General features: G+C 37.1%; 1 protein-coding gene across 1 annotated transcript in view; it reads right to left on the reverse strand.

Moving 5' to 3' along the window:
* The window catches only part of CERS6 (ceramide synthase 6), a 257,944-nt gene that overhangs the window by 30,138 nt on the left and 209,376 nt on the right, over nucleotides 1-18,430 (reverse strand). Inside the window, exons 7-8 of the mRNA XM_045559832.1 lie at nucleotides 12,476-12,604; nucleotides 9,162-9,268 (exon numbers count right to left, since the gene is read on the reverse strand). Of these exons, the coding sequence (XP_045415788.1) occupies nucleotides 9,162-9,268; nucleotides 12,476-12,604 (236 nt within the window). The remainder of the gene's footprint in view (nucleotides 1-9,161; nucleotides 9,269-12,475; nucleotides 12,605-18,430) is intronic.

Genomic DNA, 18,430 nt, shown 5'->3' on the forward strand with positions numbered 1-18,430 from the left:
TTTCACTCTTGAGTGGAAAAAGGTGACATGGAAATGAATATCAAACAATACCATTACAATAGTGTGTCAGGAAAATGTCACATGACTTCCACTGAGAGTAGGGGACTTAAACATCTAATTACATTTTTAAATGGGGTTGGGGAGACATAATTTGAAATGAATGCAATCATATGGCTAGGAAGACAAGGAAAAGGGAGACAAATTCATGAATAATTCATTACTCACAAAGACATTCAAGCTCTGTTACTTCCCTACCTCTTTACAGCAGCTTTAACCTATTTTGTGAAACACTTATTTTTGGAAGAAACTGTAGACTTAATGTATAGGAAAGGGTTCTGACCCCCCCCTTTTTATATAAAGTGCTGACTTGGCAAATTGTGCTCCTAACATAATGTAGTGTCCTGAAAAAAGAAGGTAATTTAAGGGGCTTGCACACAAAGAAAAACAGCTTCAGTGTTTCACACACCTCCTGAATTGACTGAACAAGACTTGTTTAAACAATAACTTGAACGTCAACTTAAAGTATTCATTGCTATATCATGGTGTTGGCCCTTTAGTAGCAGATGAGATAAAACACTCTCATTTCATGGGATGAAAACAAGGAAAATTTGGTGGACTAAAATCTTTTTTTGAAACAGAGTCTCACTTTGTTGCCCGGGCTAGAGTGCCGTGGCAACAGCCTAGCTCACAGCAACCTCAAACTCCTGGGCTCAAGCGATCCTCCTGCCTCAGCCTTCCGAGTAGCTGGGACTACAGACATGCGCCACCATGCCCGGCTAATTTTTTCTATACATTTTTAGTTGTCCAGCTAACTTCTTTCTATTTTTAGTAGAGACGGTGTCTCACTCTTGCTCAGGCTGGTCTCGAACTCCTGAACTCGGGTGATCCACCTGCCTCGGCCTCCCAGAGTGCTGAATTACAGATGTGAGCCACCGCGCCCCCCACCCCCTACTTCCCGGGCCTGGACTAAAATCTTGATGAATGGAAATACTCTAGATAACTTAGTGATAACTAGAAAATTTTCCTTGTTTTGTTCATTTATTATTAGTCAATGCATAATACTGAAGTAATTGAACAATATTTTACTATTATTTGATGGTTCACAATATTGTGCTGCTTCCGGTTAACATCCTTAACACCAAGAATGACTGCAGAGCACAACAGATGTAGCAAGTAGGAGACTAGTGTGGAACAGCAGTGACTCAGGGCACTTGCTGGAGGTTATTTTGGGAAAGAATCCCAAATATTTCCTTATTTGATTGGCATACAGTACTAGGAAGGAAAATTACAGTTAATAGACAATTCCATTTCATTAGATACATTTTGCTAAATTTATATTTCAATTAAAAAGACAACGTAAAAATGTTAACTAAAACAATACTTCTTTATCTCTTAGAATTTAAAAACATTTGGAAATGTTTCAGTCTAGTCATTATTACATAGCACTAAACAAAGGAATGTATTCAGAAGCATTTCTTTGAACATGTTTCTCATGGCCTTTTGGAATAAGTTTTAATAAATATTTTAATGAGTGCTGTATTCTACATTTCTTCATAACTACTGAATATATAACTCAAAGATCACAACACAATGTATTCATCACTAACAAATCAAATTAAATATTTATTTTGCAACGAGTCTATTTAAGGTATGAGTTGGCACCGTGTAGAATACGAAGGAGTCTCAGACACAACTGTCTGTGAAAATTAGATGTGAGTTTATATCCTGGCTATTCAAAAAAGAAGTCAGTTAAATTGGGTTGTTGAAAGTTGTGCTGAGAGATGCAGAGTTTGTTATAAATTTGAGGTTGGGCACCTAACTGACACCAAGGAAGCCCAATGAGAAGTCCTCAATGGTGGCTGGGGATGACTCATGCAGAAATTAAAAATTACTACACCAGGACACTTCCTTGGTTTATCACATGGAAGGAGAAAAGATGAACTTTAAAAAAAAAAATTCTATTTCTCCTTCTTTTGGACAGTTGCTCCCTTCCCATGCTGTCCTGGAACCTCCCGACAACTGCCTTTCTCCCTACCTCACTCAGGAACCACCGTCCAACACAACAATACCCATATCAAGCCCTGATCAGGTGGCCAGTCATGGTTTGCATGTTTAGTATACTCACTTGTTTTATGATTTTCCTCATATACATTTATCTGCTGTATTTCCAATTCACTGACATTTCACATTATAAATGGAGTATTTTTGTTTTATGATCTGCTGTGGATAAAGGCAGTACTTATCAATGGCACAATTCTATTTCTATAAATTCTATCTGATAAAAACAATTCAGTGGCTAGAATGTTCCTGCCATAGAAAGCTACTAAGTCACTGTCATCTTTTTATCTTTGGGCCTATTCTATATCATAAGGAAAAACACATGTGGGCTGCAAATTCTCAGTCACGACTGTGCCAAACTGCATGGGAGATTCTAAAATTTCATTTTCCACTTAATAAATATTTGATTTTTTTTGTGCTGCGTGTTCCTGGGCACATGAACTAATCAGTATGAATGTCCCCATCACCCACACTATGCCTGACGCATAGCAGGCTCAGAGTGAAGTGTGATAAATAGATCAATACAGAAGAAAAGGCTCCTTGTCTATGAGGAATTTGCAAAGTGTTTGCTCCCTTGCCTGGGAAAGAAGACATAAAAAGTTAAATGATAATACATGAGAAGATATATCCCCGCAAGGAATAGAGGATCCTGGGGATGTGAGTGATGCAGTGGTTCCGTCTCCTTGGCAACACTGACAACGCCAGAGGTGGCCCTCAGAGGCATGGAAGAGGTTCTGCCAATGAAAGGACATAGTCAGGGTCCATGGAGCCCTGTACGCTGGGGTTCTACAGGGACACTTTCTGGGATGGCTCCAGTGCTGGTCCAGACACAGAAATAGGGAAAGGGTTGGCACAAGCCAGTCCAAGACTGGGCTTAGGACAGGCAGAAGGAGCTCAGCATGGACAAGAGTGGCAAGTTTGCAGGAGAGACCCAGGGACCAATGTCAGGGAGTTGCGGTAAGTGAGGGAGGAGAGGACTAGCCTAGGATGTAGCTGTGCTACATCATAATGGAAGCAAATGGAAACATATTTGATGTCAGTTCTTCTGCTATAGTAATTTCCAGAAAGCATCAGTTCTCTCAAATAAGGGAGACCCTTGGTCAAATATACAATTTTCAAATCTCTGGCCCTGGCATTAGACTTCATCACAACACTCAGATATTTTTAAAACAGACAAAATGGCCATATTGAATTTTTTCCATAGATGGTATGTAACCATTTTATAATACTTTGAGCAATCTTTTTATTTGTTCCTCTTCCCCTCAGCAAAGAATTCTCTGCAGTGATTGGGAGGGAAGGAGGGAACACTTAAGACATTAATTCTGTGTAGAAATTGTTACTAGGATACTGTATTTTTTTTGTTGACTCATGTCACAAAAGGAAAAAGTCCACTAAATTGAGAGCATATTCTGCTCCTCCCCCACAACATTAAGAATACCTGCATGTTTTTTGTCTGAGGTCAACAATACTTCTAGAGAACACCCCAAGGCTGAATACATTTAGAACATCACTCCCTCCACTGCCTTGTTCTTACTCATGAGACTAATTCTTAATGGCCTAGCCAAGCGGTTGGCAAACCTTTCTGTAAAGGACCAGGTAATGAAAATTTTAGGGTTTGCAGGCCGTAACTCTGTCGCAAATACTCAACCACACCATTGTAGCAGAAAGCAGCCAAAGACAATATTAACTGATGGGCAAGGATGTGTTCCAATAAAACTTTACTCATAAAAACTGCTGGTGGGCTGCTTTATCCTACAGGCCACAGTTTGTTGACCTTTGGTCTAGCCCTTCAACCCTGAAATTAAAATTATTATGTTCACATGAAATAGACAAAACATCTCAACACACATTATTTCCATCTAACTCTTCCCCACCATATGAAAGTATTAACTAATACTAATAGATGTAAGAATTATTAAAAATATGCCAAAATACCTAATGGCAAAAGGATATCAGTTTTCATCCTTTTCCTTTATATTTAACACAGACCAGCACCAAGGCAAATTTTACAGCAAATTTGTCAAGGGATTGCAGAAAAAAAAAAATCAGCTTTTACAAATTTGTGAACTCTGAAACTAATCTGTTTCTTATCAGCTATTCAGAAAAGCATATAAGCCATGCTACTTTAGTAAAATACATTTTAAAAAATAAATCAGATAAAAAGCTAATATTCCCTTATGCATCTGGATGAATTTCAAGTCTTATCAAGGAAAATGGTTGAGGAATGATCAAGGATCCTCTGGAACTCTTTTTTTTTTCTTTAACTGCAGAAACCTTCAGAGAACACAAATCCACAAATAATTCCCCTGCTCTGCAGGGTCAAGATCAATAGAAAGCAACATTTTGAGAAGGCAGATGCTTCTGTCTGAACAGAAGCAGACCACTAAAGGCACCTAATTGATTCTAACCCTCCAGCAGCCAAGGAGTTGGTATTTGGTGGGACATAAATGGAGAGGTGGAAAATCATCCTTGGGCCATAGGAAGAGGTCCTGGCAATTGTGGCCCATTCTTGGCTGGATAATGACTTTGAGAAACTGTCTTATGAAGAGAGAATAGCCTGATATGAAATTCTGAGGGATTCTCTGAATAGTAATAGTTGCTTTTGAGTGGCTCAAGGTAGGTATGGTCACTTGGGATTTGCAGGAGTAAGGCGAACTGGTACACTTTCAATATTACATGTTGAGTACTGAGAAGAGAAGCAACTAAAACAAGACTGGGTTTCATAATTGGAGAGAGTATTTTAAAATTTTATTTCAAACTACCTATGGTAATGGTTCCTTAATCTAGACTAATTAGAAGTTATAAAATGTAATCAAAATTTCTGACCACTTGGCCTTAAATGAGAATTTACATTTTTAACAGTAACAGTACATTTTGAAAAATGCTTAGTATATATAAAGTACTTTTTAGATTACAAAGCACTGCTACAAACAATATTTCATTTGATTCTTAACATTTCTGATAGGGTAGGTAGAGTATTTATTATTATTTTACTGATGAGGACATGCGTGCAAAGAAGTTATACATCTGGTCTTTAGACATAGTGACACAGAGAATATGACTCAAGGTAAAAACAGTCTTTCTAGTGACCACAACATGCCATTCTCCTTTCTGTTCTTTGTGGATTTGTTTTTTTCTTTACCAGATTCTTATGCAAGGCTGAGAGATGATGATGTTTACAATATAGTATCCGGCTGGGGCAGAATGATAGGGGAAATAATTTTTAAATGATTCTTTTATTTAACAACTATCAAAAATGTATCTCATCAATTACTTTATGGACTTAAAGAAGACAGTATGATAGTGTAGAGAGAACAAGTAGAACATACTAAGTACTTGTTGAATTCAACTGCTGTTAGGAGACCAGAGTCCAGAGGGCCTGGTGAATCATTGACTAAATGAACTGGTTTTCTCTGTGTGATAAGGGAGAAATTGCACCTATCTAACTTCACAAAGCTTTAGGGAGATCGACTAAGAAAACAGACCTGAGACCATTTAGAATTTAAAAGTACTTAATTCACTCAACAAATATTTATTGAGTAGCTATTGTGAGTAAGCCATTGTGATGGATGGATAATGAGAGTGAACACAACCTACTCTATGACAAATTCAAACCACTGCTTCATAAACTATGGGACACTGTTAGGAATTTCAGTGATTACACAAGTGGAGTATAAGAGATGCAGACCAATGGAAACGGTAACAGCTTACAATGGTGGATAGGCTTACTCTCAAAAGGGATCAAATCATTGACTATAAAATGAAGGCTAAAATACACAGATTTTTGAGTTGAGAGAATTTAACTAGATACAACTTTCTAAAAATGTAAATGCAAGAGAAAACAGTGAAATACTTTTTTCAAATGATGGCCAGATTACATGTATGTGAGGCACCAGTGATTACTTGTTTGGTAACAGTAGTACAATATATATCCAATATCATTGGAGCTTTTGAACACTGATTGTAACCCAAATTCTGTCAAAGTATACAATAAATAAAGACTTAGCTAAAATTTGGTCCTGACCATACATAACACCATATGAAATAAATAAGCATGTATTTGGAGGAGGTATTAATAGGAAAGGCTATTGTTATGGCCAAGAGGACCAGTTGCTACTTTAATTACCCTCCTTGCAAAACAGTCAGTTTAGCAAGGCCAAGGGCAGCACACAGTGGATACAAAAGTTGCACTGTCTGGCGTAAGTTATGTCCTAGGAATAGCAAGGCCAAGCACTGGCTGGGGGGTCTACACAGGGAAGCCAGAGGACAGTGATACCTTTAGGAAGGAATAATGTGGAGAGATCAGTTTTGGTGACCTGTGTGTGTTGTACCCCAGATGTCCCGTGGACAGAAATGATCATTACTTCCCTGAACAGCATCCCAGCTTGGAGAGAAGAAAGGGCTGTAACTACCTCCTGGCTTATTGGACAGGCTGAAGAGTCCCCAGAAAGGACAAATCACTCAATCTAGGATGCAGGCCCCAGATAAAATATGGTGTGATTCTAAGAGGCAGAAATGGATCAAAGCCAGTAAAAGCGCAGCAGACAAGAAGTGTGACAAAAAGAGTCTGCTTCATTGGAGTTAAGTGATGAAGATGATCACAATAAAAGCAACAGCCAATCAAGAAATGGTGGAGGATGACTGAATATCTACACATGGAAGAATGAAATTGGATCCCTACCTCCCACCGTATACACAACACAGCATAGACCTAAATGTAAGAGTTAAAACTAGAAAACACAGGAAAAATCATAGGTGTGAATCTTTATGACCTTGGATTTGACAACAGTTTCTTATATATGACACTAAAAACACAAGTGACAAAAGAAAAAAGTAGACAGATTAGACCTATCAAAATTAAAAACTTTTGTGCTTCAAAGGACACCATCAAGGAAGTGAAAAGACAACCTTCAGCAGCGGAGAAAATATTTGCAAATTATATATCAGATAAAGGACTTATTATCAGATGTATAATTATATACAAGAAACACAATACTAAAAAGACAAATAACTTAATTAAAAATGGGTAAAGAATTTGAAATGCAAATCAAAATCACAAGATACCACTTCAAACCCACTAAAATAAATATAATAAAAAAGACAGATAATAACAAGTGTTAGCAAGGATATGGAGAAATTGGAACCCTCATACATTGCTGCTAGGAATGTAAAATGGTGCTGCAACTTTGGAAAAGAGTTTGATGTGCTTCAAAAAGTTAAACATAGAATTACCATGTAATCCAGCAATTCTATTCCTAGGTATACACCCAAGAAACTTAAAACATGTGCTCACACAAAAACCTGTACACAATGTTAAATTGCAGCATTATTCATGATAGGTAAACAGCAGAAACAACCCAAAAGTCTATCACCTGAAGAATGGATAAATAAGATGTGGCATATGTACACAATAGAACAATATTCAGCAATAAGAAGAAATGAAGTACTAACATATGTTGCAACCTGGCAACATTAGGCTAATTGAAAGAACTCAGTCACAAAAGACCACATATTGTATGAAACCATTTATATGAAAAGACCAGAATAGGTATGTTATTTGGTTACAAGGATTTTTTTCTAAGCAGCTAGGATAGGTCATCACCACAGACCATATTTATAAGTTATCTTACTGATAACAGGACAAATTTCTATTCTTAGGTCTATGTTCTAGGTAACTCACTGCTGTCTAAATCTCAAGAGCTTTTATACATTAACCAGAGGGAAGCAGAAGAGTTACATCCCAAGTGTAATTCCACCCTTTAAAGTGAAGTAAGCAAACCAAAGATTTCTTTAAAACTCAAGTTCTCAGAACTCAATCCTCTCAAAAGCTTTGCTCTTTTGAGAAAAATTTCCTGGATTTTGCTTGAATTTCTTCTATTTAAATTCTAACCACTAGTTCTGCAAATAGTCTTCAAAGAGCTCCAGCTCTGAAAACATTACAGACACGTTATATTCAAAATTACTTCAATGTTCCCTACCTACAGCCATATTCACTACCTACAACCATATTAAACTATAATGAGGTTTTATAAATGTCTTGCCAAAACATAGTGCTGCTGCTTGGAAATGATTTTCATAATGAGTACCCAGAAGGGCTGTGAGTCTCAAGGAGAAGGGGTGTGTGTGTGTAATTTGTTACTGGAATCCCAGTAACAGACACTGTTCACTTAAAAACCCCAACTTTATTATTGTTTTTCCAGTGGGGCAGAAAGTCAAAGTATTACTTCCCTTTGCTTCTCTACTTTCTCCAATTTCCATCGCTTGAATTTTCCATTCAAATTGATCTTCGAAAATGGAAAAAAAAAATCTACCATCAATGGTAGACTACAAGTGATATGGAGCATTGTTTTTTTTTCCTTAGTTCAAGTAATAGCCTTCCAGAAAATGATTGACAGTGCAACTATTTTCTATAGAAAGGACCATCAAATTCCATCCAAATCTGTCTTATCTTTTTTTTATCTCTCAACAAAAAGAAAAGACATCCTGACATTCATTCAAGAGCCAGAAAGAACTTCAGGGGTTATTTTTGAGTCATGTCTTCCATCTGCGTTAGCTGTACACACAGCTGATGGGGAGAATTACTTAGGACAGTCATTTTCAAACTTTAACATGTAGTAAAATCATCAGGAAGACATCAAAACAGAGATGGCCAGGCCTCAGCCCCAAAGTTTCTGACTCAGTAGGTCTTGGGTGGGGCCCAGTAATTCGCATTCCTGACAAGCTCCCAGGTGATGCTGCTGCCGCCCAGGGACATCCCTCTGTGATCCCTGACACACACCTGGTTACGACACCGTGTTTCATTTAATTCAAATCTTCATGGCTGAGGTTCTTGAGTCATATTCTAGCCTAGTGTCTAAGATGACAGATGGCTTCCTGCGGCTTCAGGACATATGTTAATCACTTCCTTTTCTAATTACCCTGGGGAAAATATTAGTAAAGAGTGCAACCCTCCTCTGGAAGAAGAAATCAAGCTGTTTCTTGAGTCTCTCTCCAACTATCTTTAAACCTTTTACTAAGTATTTAAAGTAAAATTCAAAAGGAGGACGGTTCATAAAGCTAACCTGGAAAGGTGGCTCCATCAGAAAGAAGACTGGCATACTCACCAGAGAGGAAAAATACCCAGTCTCGTGGTGATAAAAACCATGGCAAACATAACAAACAGGAGATCACACATTTTCTGAAACTTGGCGTAATTTGCCATTTTGGCAGCCTGTGAAAGGAAGGAATGTGACATATTAATTTAGTTAAACTGATAAATAAAAAGTTTCTTTCCATATGCATGAGTCTCCTGTAAGACAGAACTTACCAGATGCGTAAAATTGCCTGCTACTTTGAAATGTCATGCATCATGCATCAGTATTTATAAATTACCCATAAGCTGAGTGAAATGCAGCATTAGCCATAAGTAGAATTACTGACTGTTACAGATTTAATAAAATATTCAGCAACCTGAAAAATTCAATTTTATGGCTGATTTCAGAAAAACAGAGAGAAAAATAAGAAATTCTTGCATTATAGATGATATTAGCAAGCCAGAGACACCAAAACAGAAATTCCCCACAATAGGTCAAAATAGAAAGTACTGGATAATCCTTTAAATATTTAATGAATCCCAAATACTAAGGCCATAAACTTTATATAGAATATATGGAGATATTCTGCATTTTTCTTACGTTCTATTTAGAATTACAAGTTTTCTTTAAACATGTACAGGGAGTACTCTGGGGGGATAGCTTCCTGGCTTATCCTTATAAATTTAGAAATGAAGGAAATGTCAAGATCATTTCTTTCTTAAATTTTTATTTTTAATTATTATGGGTACATAATAGTTGTATATCTTTATAGGGTACATGTGATGCTTGATACAGGCATATAATGTGAATTAATCAAATCAGGGTAATTGGGATATCCATCACCTCAGGCATTTATCATTTCTTTGTGTTGGAAACATTCCAATTCCACTGTTAGTTATTTTAAAGTATGCCCTAACTTATTGTTGATTATAGTCACTTCGTTGTTTTATCAAATAGTGTTCATTCTATCTAACTATATTTTCACACCCGTTAGCCATCTGTACTTTATCTTCTTCTCCTCGTTACCCTTCCCAGCCTCTGATAACCATCATTCTACTCTCTGCCTCCATGAGATCAATTGTTTTTAATATTTAGCTCCCACATATGAGTGAGAACAAAAATCATGTTATTTCAACTGATCCATTTAGGTAGAATTTTCAAAGTTATATTAATGGGTCATTTTCTAGATGAAAGTCACTAATGTTCAAAGTCTCTAATAATTTATGACAGTGATTTAAGTGACTGTTTTTTATTAATATACTATAAATCAGTCTAGGGAAGAAACTGCACCCCTTTCTCTACATCTACTTTTTACAGGTCATCCTAAGTAAAAACAGGTGAGACTGAAAACCGTTTTGCTTGATCACCTCTTTTTACATTCTCACATAGAATTCACAGTACCTACACACAGGGTTATAAATTGATGATGTCTTCTGGACTAATAACATTATTTTCTACTTCTTGGAAAGTTAAATTAGCTGAATTAAACCAAAAAGATTGTTGACAGTATTCACAGAAGCTATAATTTACTGGCATCTAAGTAAAGCACAAAGCTATAAGAGAAACGTATTCCTAAGGGGAAATATCTATTAACTGAGTGAAAGCCAGGATTATGAGGCTTTTAGTTTCATAAATACTTTGCGTATAACATCATGAATTATGATAAAAGAAAAAGCACCTTCTGCCTTCTTCTGGCTAGGCAAACCATGTGGTTTTTCTTTTACATTCATTCACCAGTATCCAGTATCCAGTAAATAAGCATTAACTGGATGCTTATCCAGTAAATAAGCATTCACCAGTATCCAGTAAAGAAGCATTAAACATCAACTTTTCAGAAATGTCTAGGCCATAAATCCCACTTTGAGGAGTTGACAATTGATATATCATCTCATTAATTGGGTTTCTCAAATGTTATTTATTTTTATAATGATAAAGAGAACCCAGGTGATGAAGAATATTTGTTTTTAAGCCACATGACTGGGATTTCTGCATTATTTTTCTTTTCAGGATAAAAGTGGTAGGTAGCAAATCAGTCAAAAGTTTCTGAATCCTGGCACTACGAAGCACCACACCAGCCAGTTATTTCCACAGGCATTACTGTTGGCTGATTGTACAGGATTGATTTCAAAACTGTAGGTTGCTGTGCAAATTTCTGCTTCCAGGCATACTTAAGATTAAACCAAATGGTAACGATTTCCAGGAGGTTGCCCTTATACTAATTATATTTCTCCTAAAAAAATTATGTTGAATAGACTTTAGCTTGAGTCACTTAAAAAATCATAGTGTCAAATTATTATTTGAATGATCTAGCCCATTAGGGCTATTTTTCTGTTTTATAACATTAAAGGACCAGGATTTTAAATAAAGTACTGTATATCCTTCAAATCTTAACTTATTGCCTTTATAGTAGATTCAATTTTATGGCATAGAATTTCTGCTTATATTGCAATAATGGATCATTATTTGAGGGCTATATATATTCTATATTCACAATAACAATACATGCTTCAAAGGTGGGGAAACCATGGACCAAAACGGAAAAAAATCAAAACACAGATTCTAAGACCCATTCCTACATGGAATTTATATTTTTATTAGTTAATTTTGAGCAATTATATAAATTTCTTAGCACAAAATGAAAATACTTTTATTTATTTATATAACATTATTGAGTGTGACTTTTCACTGGAACCATAATTAGGAGAGTAAATACCACATCAAAATTTTCCTTGGGATTTTACCTTTGAAATATGCTAGAGCATTTTTATTTATTTATTTTACTACTTTAATAATTCTAAATGATGATTGTTTAGAAAGTTCAAGTGCAACCACTATTTCCACACATACTCTTTACACTTATGTACATAGAAAATCATTTCTATATATGATTTAGAATTCACAAACCCTTTTCACCATAAAAACACTAGGACAATATGTGTATTGGCAATAAGAACTATGACTACTACTTAATTTCACCGGGATATACAGCTCCCATTAGTAACTAACCTGAGTTATATAAAATTTCCCCATAAATCCGTGTGAAACTTACAACACAAGAGACAAAACTCACTCACATGATAATTTTCCTTTGTAAAATCATTCATTCCTTAAGTGTGGAATTATAAAGGTTTCCATCATTCTATTAATAAAGTATGCTAACCTTTTTTGTATAAAAGTTTACATACTAAAGTCTAGTTTCCACCAATTTAACCTATGAAGAAACACTCTGCAGTTTTAAAGCAGTCGTTTATATGGTCCCCAAGCACCATCTAGCATCACACTGAAGAACTCCTGATCCTGAATTCCAGATTTTGTATTCCTACAGAAGAAAAGAAAACTTTTACCTCTAGAAGAGCATCTGCTGAATCGTGAAGACAAAGGACCAGGGTCCCCACTCGGGCCATATTGTTGACATATGAAAAGGTAATCAAGGAAATGGCTGTAAGGTGGTGCAGGAACATAATGCCAAAGTCCTCGGGGAAGAAAAAAAATAGCCACGTTAGGGTTTAGCAACATCCCAAGGTTTCCACTGATCCGTTCAACCACTGAACCAATACTTACTAAGAACCTCCGTAGGCCTAGCACTGAGGATACTAAAATGAATAAGGTATAATTCTTATCCTCTGGGAATCTATCATGCACTGAGAAAGACACACAGGAGACCAGTAACTATGGAGAATGTGATCAATGCCAGGACAAAGACTAGGTAATAAAGGGTGTTTTGTACTAAGCCATAGAATTTGAAGCTGTGGGAGAAATCAGCCCAAGATTTCAAGCAAAGAAGGGCACTACTTGGATTTGAACTTGAGGAAGATCTTTGGGGCAGCTGTGCTGGGCCAACTGAATCACTTCTCTGACTACTAGTGGCTGGGGCTTTGGAAGGTACGGGTTGTGTTTCTGACCAGAGTGTGGCATCTTTGAAGGGATAGCATGCTAAGGTCAGAGAAAATGGCCATTGCATGGCTCTCAGACCTAAGAATATGCCAGCTACAGAAGGCCTGAGAAGAAGCCACATAGTGGGGTTTAAGGGGGTGCTGTGGTCTGAATGTTTGTGCTCCCCCCCCCACAAATTCATGTTAAGATCTTAATGCTCAAGGTAATGGTATTAGGAGGTGGGGCCTTCAGGAGGTGATAAGGTCATGAGACCAGAACCCTCAATGAATGGGATTAGTGCCCTTAAATAAAGCAGCCCCAGAGAGCTGCTTTGCACCTTCCACCATCTGAGGACACAGACAGAAAGCGCCATCTGTAAACCAGCAAATGGGCCCTCACCAGATACCAAATCTACCAGAGCCCTAATCTTGGACTTCCCAGCATCCACAACTGTGAGAAATAAATTTCCATTGTTTTCAAGCTTCCCAGTCTATGTATGGTATTTCGCTGTAGCAGCCCAAATGGATTAAGACAGGTGGTGATTACTTCCTGTTATCTCAGATTCCTTGGAATGTGTATCTCGGTGTTCACTTCCTTCTGGAATATGCCTTTTGGGATACTAAAATAAGAGACCTACCATGTTGGCTTTTCTGATGGGTCTTTCTACACAAACAAGCCCTACATTTGCATCATTATCTGGCCATAGTCATTAGAAAAAGAAATATTTGGCAGTAGTGATAGCAGATTATCCACCCTTATTCTGGTCAGCTTCAAAGGAGCTTCCTCTTGGCTCCAATGAAAGATCATCTGATATTATCTCCTGACCATCTGGACAGGGTTTGTTTTACTATGGAATTTCTGTTGCTTAGAAATACAGAGTCTCTTTTACTGATATTTTTATTTTTATCTAATCTATATATCTCCCAGAGTAAACCTGAATTTCTCTGGGACTTCAATGCCAAGATTGGCCCTAAAGTCACTCTATTTGAAGCTTTTGGAGAAAGAAGACAACTCTCCTATAGACCATTCCTCTAAAGACAAATAAGTTGGCCAAAATGAAAAGCATATCACAACTGACATATGAGTGGATCCTGATTATGAGAAAGAGCAACATGTGGGTTAACCCTAGGGCATTTTTCCTAAATTTCTATCCTGGCAAGTCAACATTCATATGGTCATTTATTCATTAAAAATATTTATTGAGCATTTACTATGCTCCAGACACTGTTCTGAGCTTTGGGGATAAATAAGTAAACAAACTAAACAACGATTCCTGCCTTGTGGAGCTTATATATTAATATCCTAGTGGAGGAAACAGAAAATACACCTAAGTAAATGATTTTTTACATTAGGAGGTAAAAAAGTGCTACGGGGAAAAAAAAAAAAAAAAGGAACAATCAGGATCAGATAGGGAGTCCTGGCTGCTGGGAAGGAGGATGGCAACAGGGAACAGGGGGCTCAGGGCAGCCCCCCCTGCAGAGGTGAATTAGAGGATGAGGGAGCTAGCCTTACAGACAGATGGGGGAAACACTCCAGGCAGAGAAAACAAACAAAGCCAAGGCTCTATCCATCCTCCTCCTTCTTTCCTGACATGTTCAAAGAATAGTGAGGAGGTCAGTGTGGCTGGAGTCAGGTAAGAGGAAGAGAAAGCAGTAGAGGTGAGAGTGGCCATGTTATAGATTTTTTACAAGTTACTAGCTTCTCTTCTATTACCATTTATTTTGACAAGACATTTTAACTTTGTTGACTAGAAAGTAATCACTTCATGCTTTAATCCCTGGCATATAAGCATCCTGCATAACATTTGTACTCACATATAAACTGGGAGGTTAAAGGGTTGAGAATAAAATTAATTCTGGGGTGTTAAGGACTTAATTTTATTTACCCCATTGGAGTAGCTACAAAGCACTGTAAAGTACTCTCTATTACTACTCCCGGTCATTACCATCATGAAACAGGGCTAGGTTTTTATTCTCACAGAACACTTCACAAATTTCTTCCTTTGGACATCCCCTTGGGATTATTCTTCAATTTGTTTGAGAATCAGTATATGCAATAGTGCTAAGGTTGGGGGATGTTCCATCAAGCTGCGTGGACTTTGTGCTGATTTACATTGGCACTAGCAACTGGCTAGGTCAGGCAGAGTCCTCAGTTCCATGTAGATCTGACTTACTCTTTTACTCAAGGGGAAGGTGGAGGCCCTCGTGGTGTCTCTTTCTCTGAGCTGCTCCGTACTCTCCCTCTATAGCCATTTAGCTCTCATGGCTTCTGCCCTGGTCCCTGACTCCCTGGGTGAAAGAGCTACTTTCTTTTGGAAACTCACTTACCTATCCTGGCCCTACAGTCACCCTTTCCACAACTCAGAGAAGTCTCTGTCTCTAATTTCTATTCTCCAGTTAAATTCAATTAAACAATTATTTTTTGTTCAGTTTGTGGTTAAGGCAATTTCTATTTAAAGAAAACGTTCAAGAAAGTTAAAGCTAGGGTCTTATTTGCATGACTGGACTCCTAGAGAATGTACATGTCTTATTTAGCACAATGGGCAAGTGTGGAACACATATTATGTGAGAGCTAACTTGTAATGCAGGGTCCAACTCTTGTTAATTTTGTAATTTTTGGTAAGGGTATCAATTTCCTCACCTGTACAATTAAGAGACTGCATGAGGTTATTTTTAAGCTGTCGACTCTATAATTCTAGGCTTGGTAGCTGCAGTGATTAAATAACATTTGAAGTCTTTTTTTTTCTCCCCCCCCCTTTCCCACATTTGAAGTCTTTAATGTACTAATTTCATACCTGTGTAAGTGTGTGTGTGAGAGAGAGAGCACGTGCGAGCATGAGTATACTACATGCATCCTCTTTATTCAGTAGCTCAGGAGCTGCTGATGGCACTATAGTTTGGGGTTAGAAAAATTAACTTCAACAATTTTAATCGTTTAAGTGATTCCGGGTTAGAGGTTATTTTTTTCCCTTGGAAAGTACTAATATTCACACTAGTAATAAATCAATCACATATTGATATAAACAGCATACTAGTTTCCTAAATGAAGTCAGATAATTTAATAAATGAAGTACAACTATTTCTTTTATTTTCAAGTAAATAAACTTGTAACCTCGCCTCCAAACTGGTCATGATACATTCATGGTGGATACCATTCTTGGAAGAATCATGTATCTTGAATCAATTAATTGTAACTGCCCACAAGAGAACCAAGCAATGCAAACTCAGTGGCCTGGTGACCTACCATTATGTTCCTTCCTCCAGAACCACTAGTTCCCAGCTCACTGGCAGAAGAGAAATGATGACCACACTCAGTTTAATATGTAATTATGTACAGCTACAACTTATCAGTTTTACCTACTTCTGAAATTCTGATGTTTTTGTAGTATCTGGAGGTTTTTCTAAGTCATTAAAGTTGGACAATATCAAAATGCCATAGACATATAATAAAAATTGCACTGATAATGTTTTCCACTGAAAGAGGAAATCTATTCTCTCCAGGTTATTATTTATTAGGTTTCATCACCTGGAATATAGTGTTCTACCTGACAATAGCTACTTCAAAACAATGGATCAATTAAAGTAGAGCTAACCTATCAACTGATATTATAAGCTGTTTCCTAAACATAATTAAATGAAAACACACAGTACTTAATTCAACAGTTCAATGAGTTTATATTTGCCCATGCTTAATACAGTCTCACTAGCTGAATGCCTAATCAGAACAATACTTCCCACATTTTTCATTGTGCAGCCCAAAATAACTGCTCTTAGCTCAATGAAAGAGAGTTTCTCTATTTAATTTTAAAATGAATATAAATCGATTAAAATACTTATGGAAGAATAGTACCATTTTATAATTAAGTTTCCTAATTTGTATCTGATATTACATAAATGTCAATAAACAACGCAATGCCCTTGGCAATATAGCAAGGCTCCTTTAAAAAGGAGAGCCTTGTTTTTCAGACAAAGTTTGCATTGTGGAGATGATTTTTGCATATAAATCCCCTGGTTCTAGAAAACATTTGTTTTATTACTGAGGGGCTCAGAGTTATGCCCATGGCAGAAGACAAACTTTCATTATAGTCATATCTGCATGAATATGAAAAAAGCATGAATAATGGATTTTGTGTTTCCTTTTCTGCTTCAAAAAGCATTATACAAAATAAAATACCTTTAATAAAAGTCATGCAGTCATTATTTTTTGTGTTATTCACATTCTCTTACCCTGACACATTTCTTTGAGTAGGCGCTGAATCTGGCCCAAATAACAGTTTTTAAATAAATTGTCAATTGGGATTTTATCAATGCAGAGTGGAAAACTTCCATCCTCATTTGTAACTGCTGTAAGTGACTGGTGTGTATGTAGACACAGGCATGGCTGAAAGAACATTAGCATTTCAGGTTGAAATGTTTTCCTGCATTTTCCATAGCAGCAATTAAGTGGAGAGACTGTGATTGCTCTTTGGTCCTCAGACTGAAGATTGATCCCAAAGCTCTTATTCAAAACAGACTAGCCCGGCCACCTGCTTCAGTGGTGTCCCTGACCTCCTGCTGTTCCGCCATATTGTTTCTGACACATTCACAGCCAGCACTGAGGGCTCCTTCTATGTTCCCTGCCTGACATTTACCCCAACTTCAGCCCTTATTTCAGTGGATTCCCCTGTGTTAATTATTAGGGAATAACAAAAAATCAAATGTGGTATGGACTCAAAATCAACTATTAACAGAATGAGTCTGAAATGAAAGAATTCAAGGAAGAGTCATCCATTTTATTACCAAAGCTGATAAGATCTTTCCAAATAGCACTGAGGGAACCTATGGCCTTGAGGCCACATGTGGCCTTCTGGATGCTTGAGTGTGGCCTTTTGACTAAATCCAAATTTTACAGAACAAATCCTTTTAATAAAGGGATTTGTTTTGTGAAATTTGGATTTGGTCGAGGGGCCACACTTTGGGGATCTGGAGGGCCACGTGTGGCCTTCAGGCTGCAGGTTCCCTGTTCCTCCTCAACTGTTAGAATGAGAATCGGCATCTTCAGTTCTCCAGGGGAACTTTGTACACAATAAAACATTAGCACCAAAAGGCCTGAGCGATCAACCTCTCATTGAGACATAAGTGTGAGGTGCTATAAATGACCAGGCTGTAGGGGCGTCTGAAATAATGCTGTCTTCAGGAGGCATCTCCAATTCATCTTGATGTGCATGCCTTTATGAAAACAAAATTCATCCATTTCTCAGTAAAAAAAAAATATACATGTACATCATAAACAAGAAACTTGTTCCCTAAATTCCCATTTGCTGGATAAAATATTAATAATTTTACATAGTCTTTTGGGAATGATCTTTGCAACTTAATAAGGGAAAAACATTAGTGAGTTTCTTCATAAAAGGAATAAGACCAAGATTTTAATCAAAGGCTGATTTA

The sequence above is a fragment of the Lemur catta genome, chromosome 8 (genome assembly GCF_020740605.2).
Source record: "Lemur catta isolate mLemCat1 chromosome 8, mLemCat1.pri, whole genome shotgun sequence".
Taxonomy (NCBI): Eukaryota; Metazoa; Chordata; class Mammalia; order Primates; family Lemuridae; genus Lemur; species Lemur catta.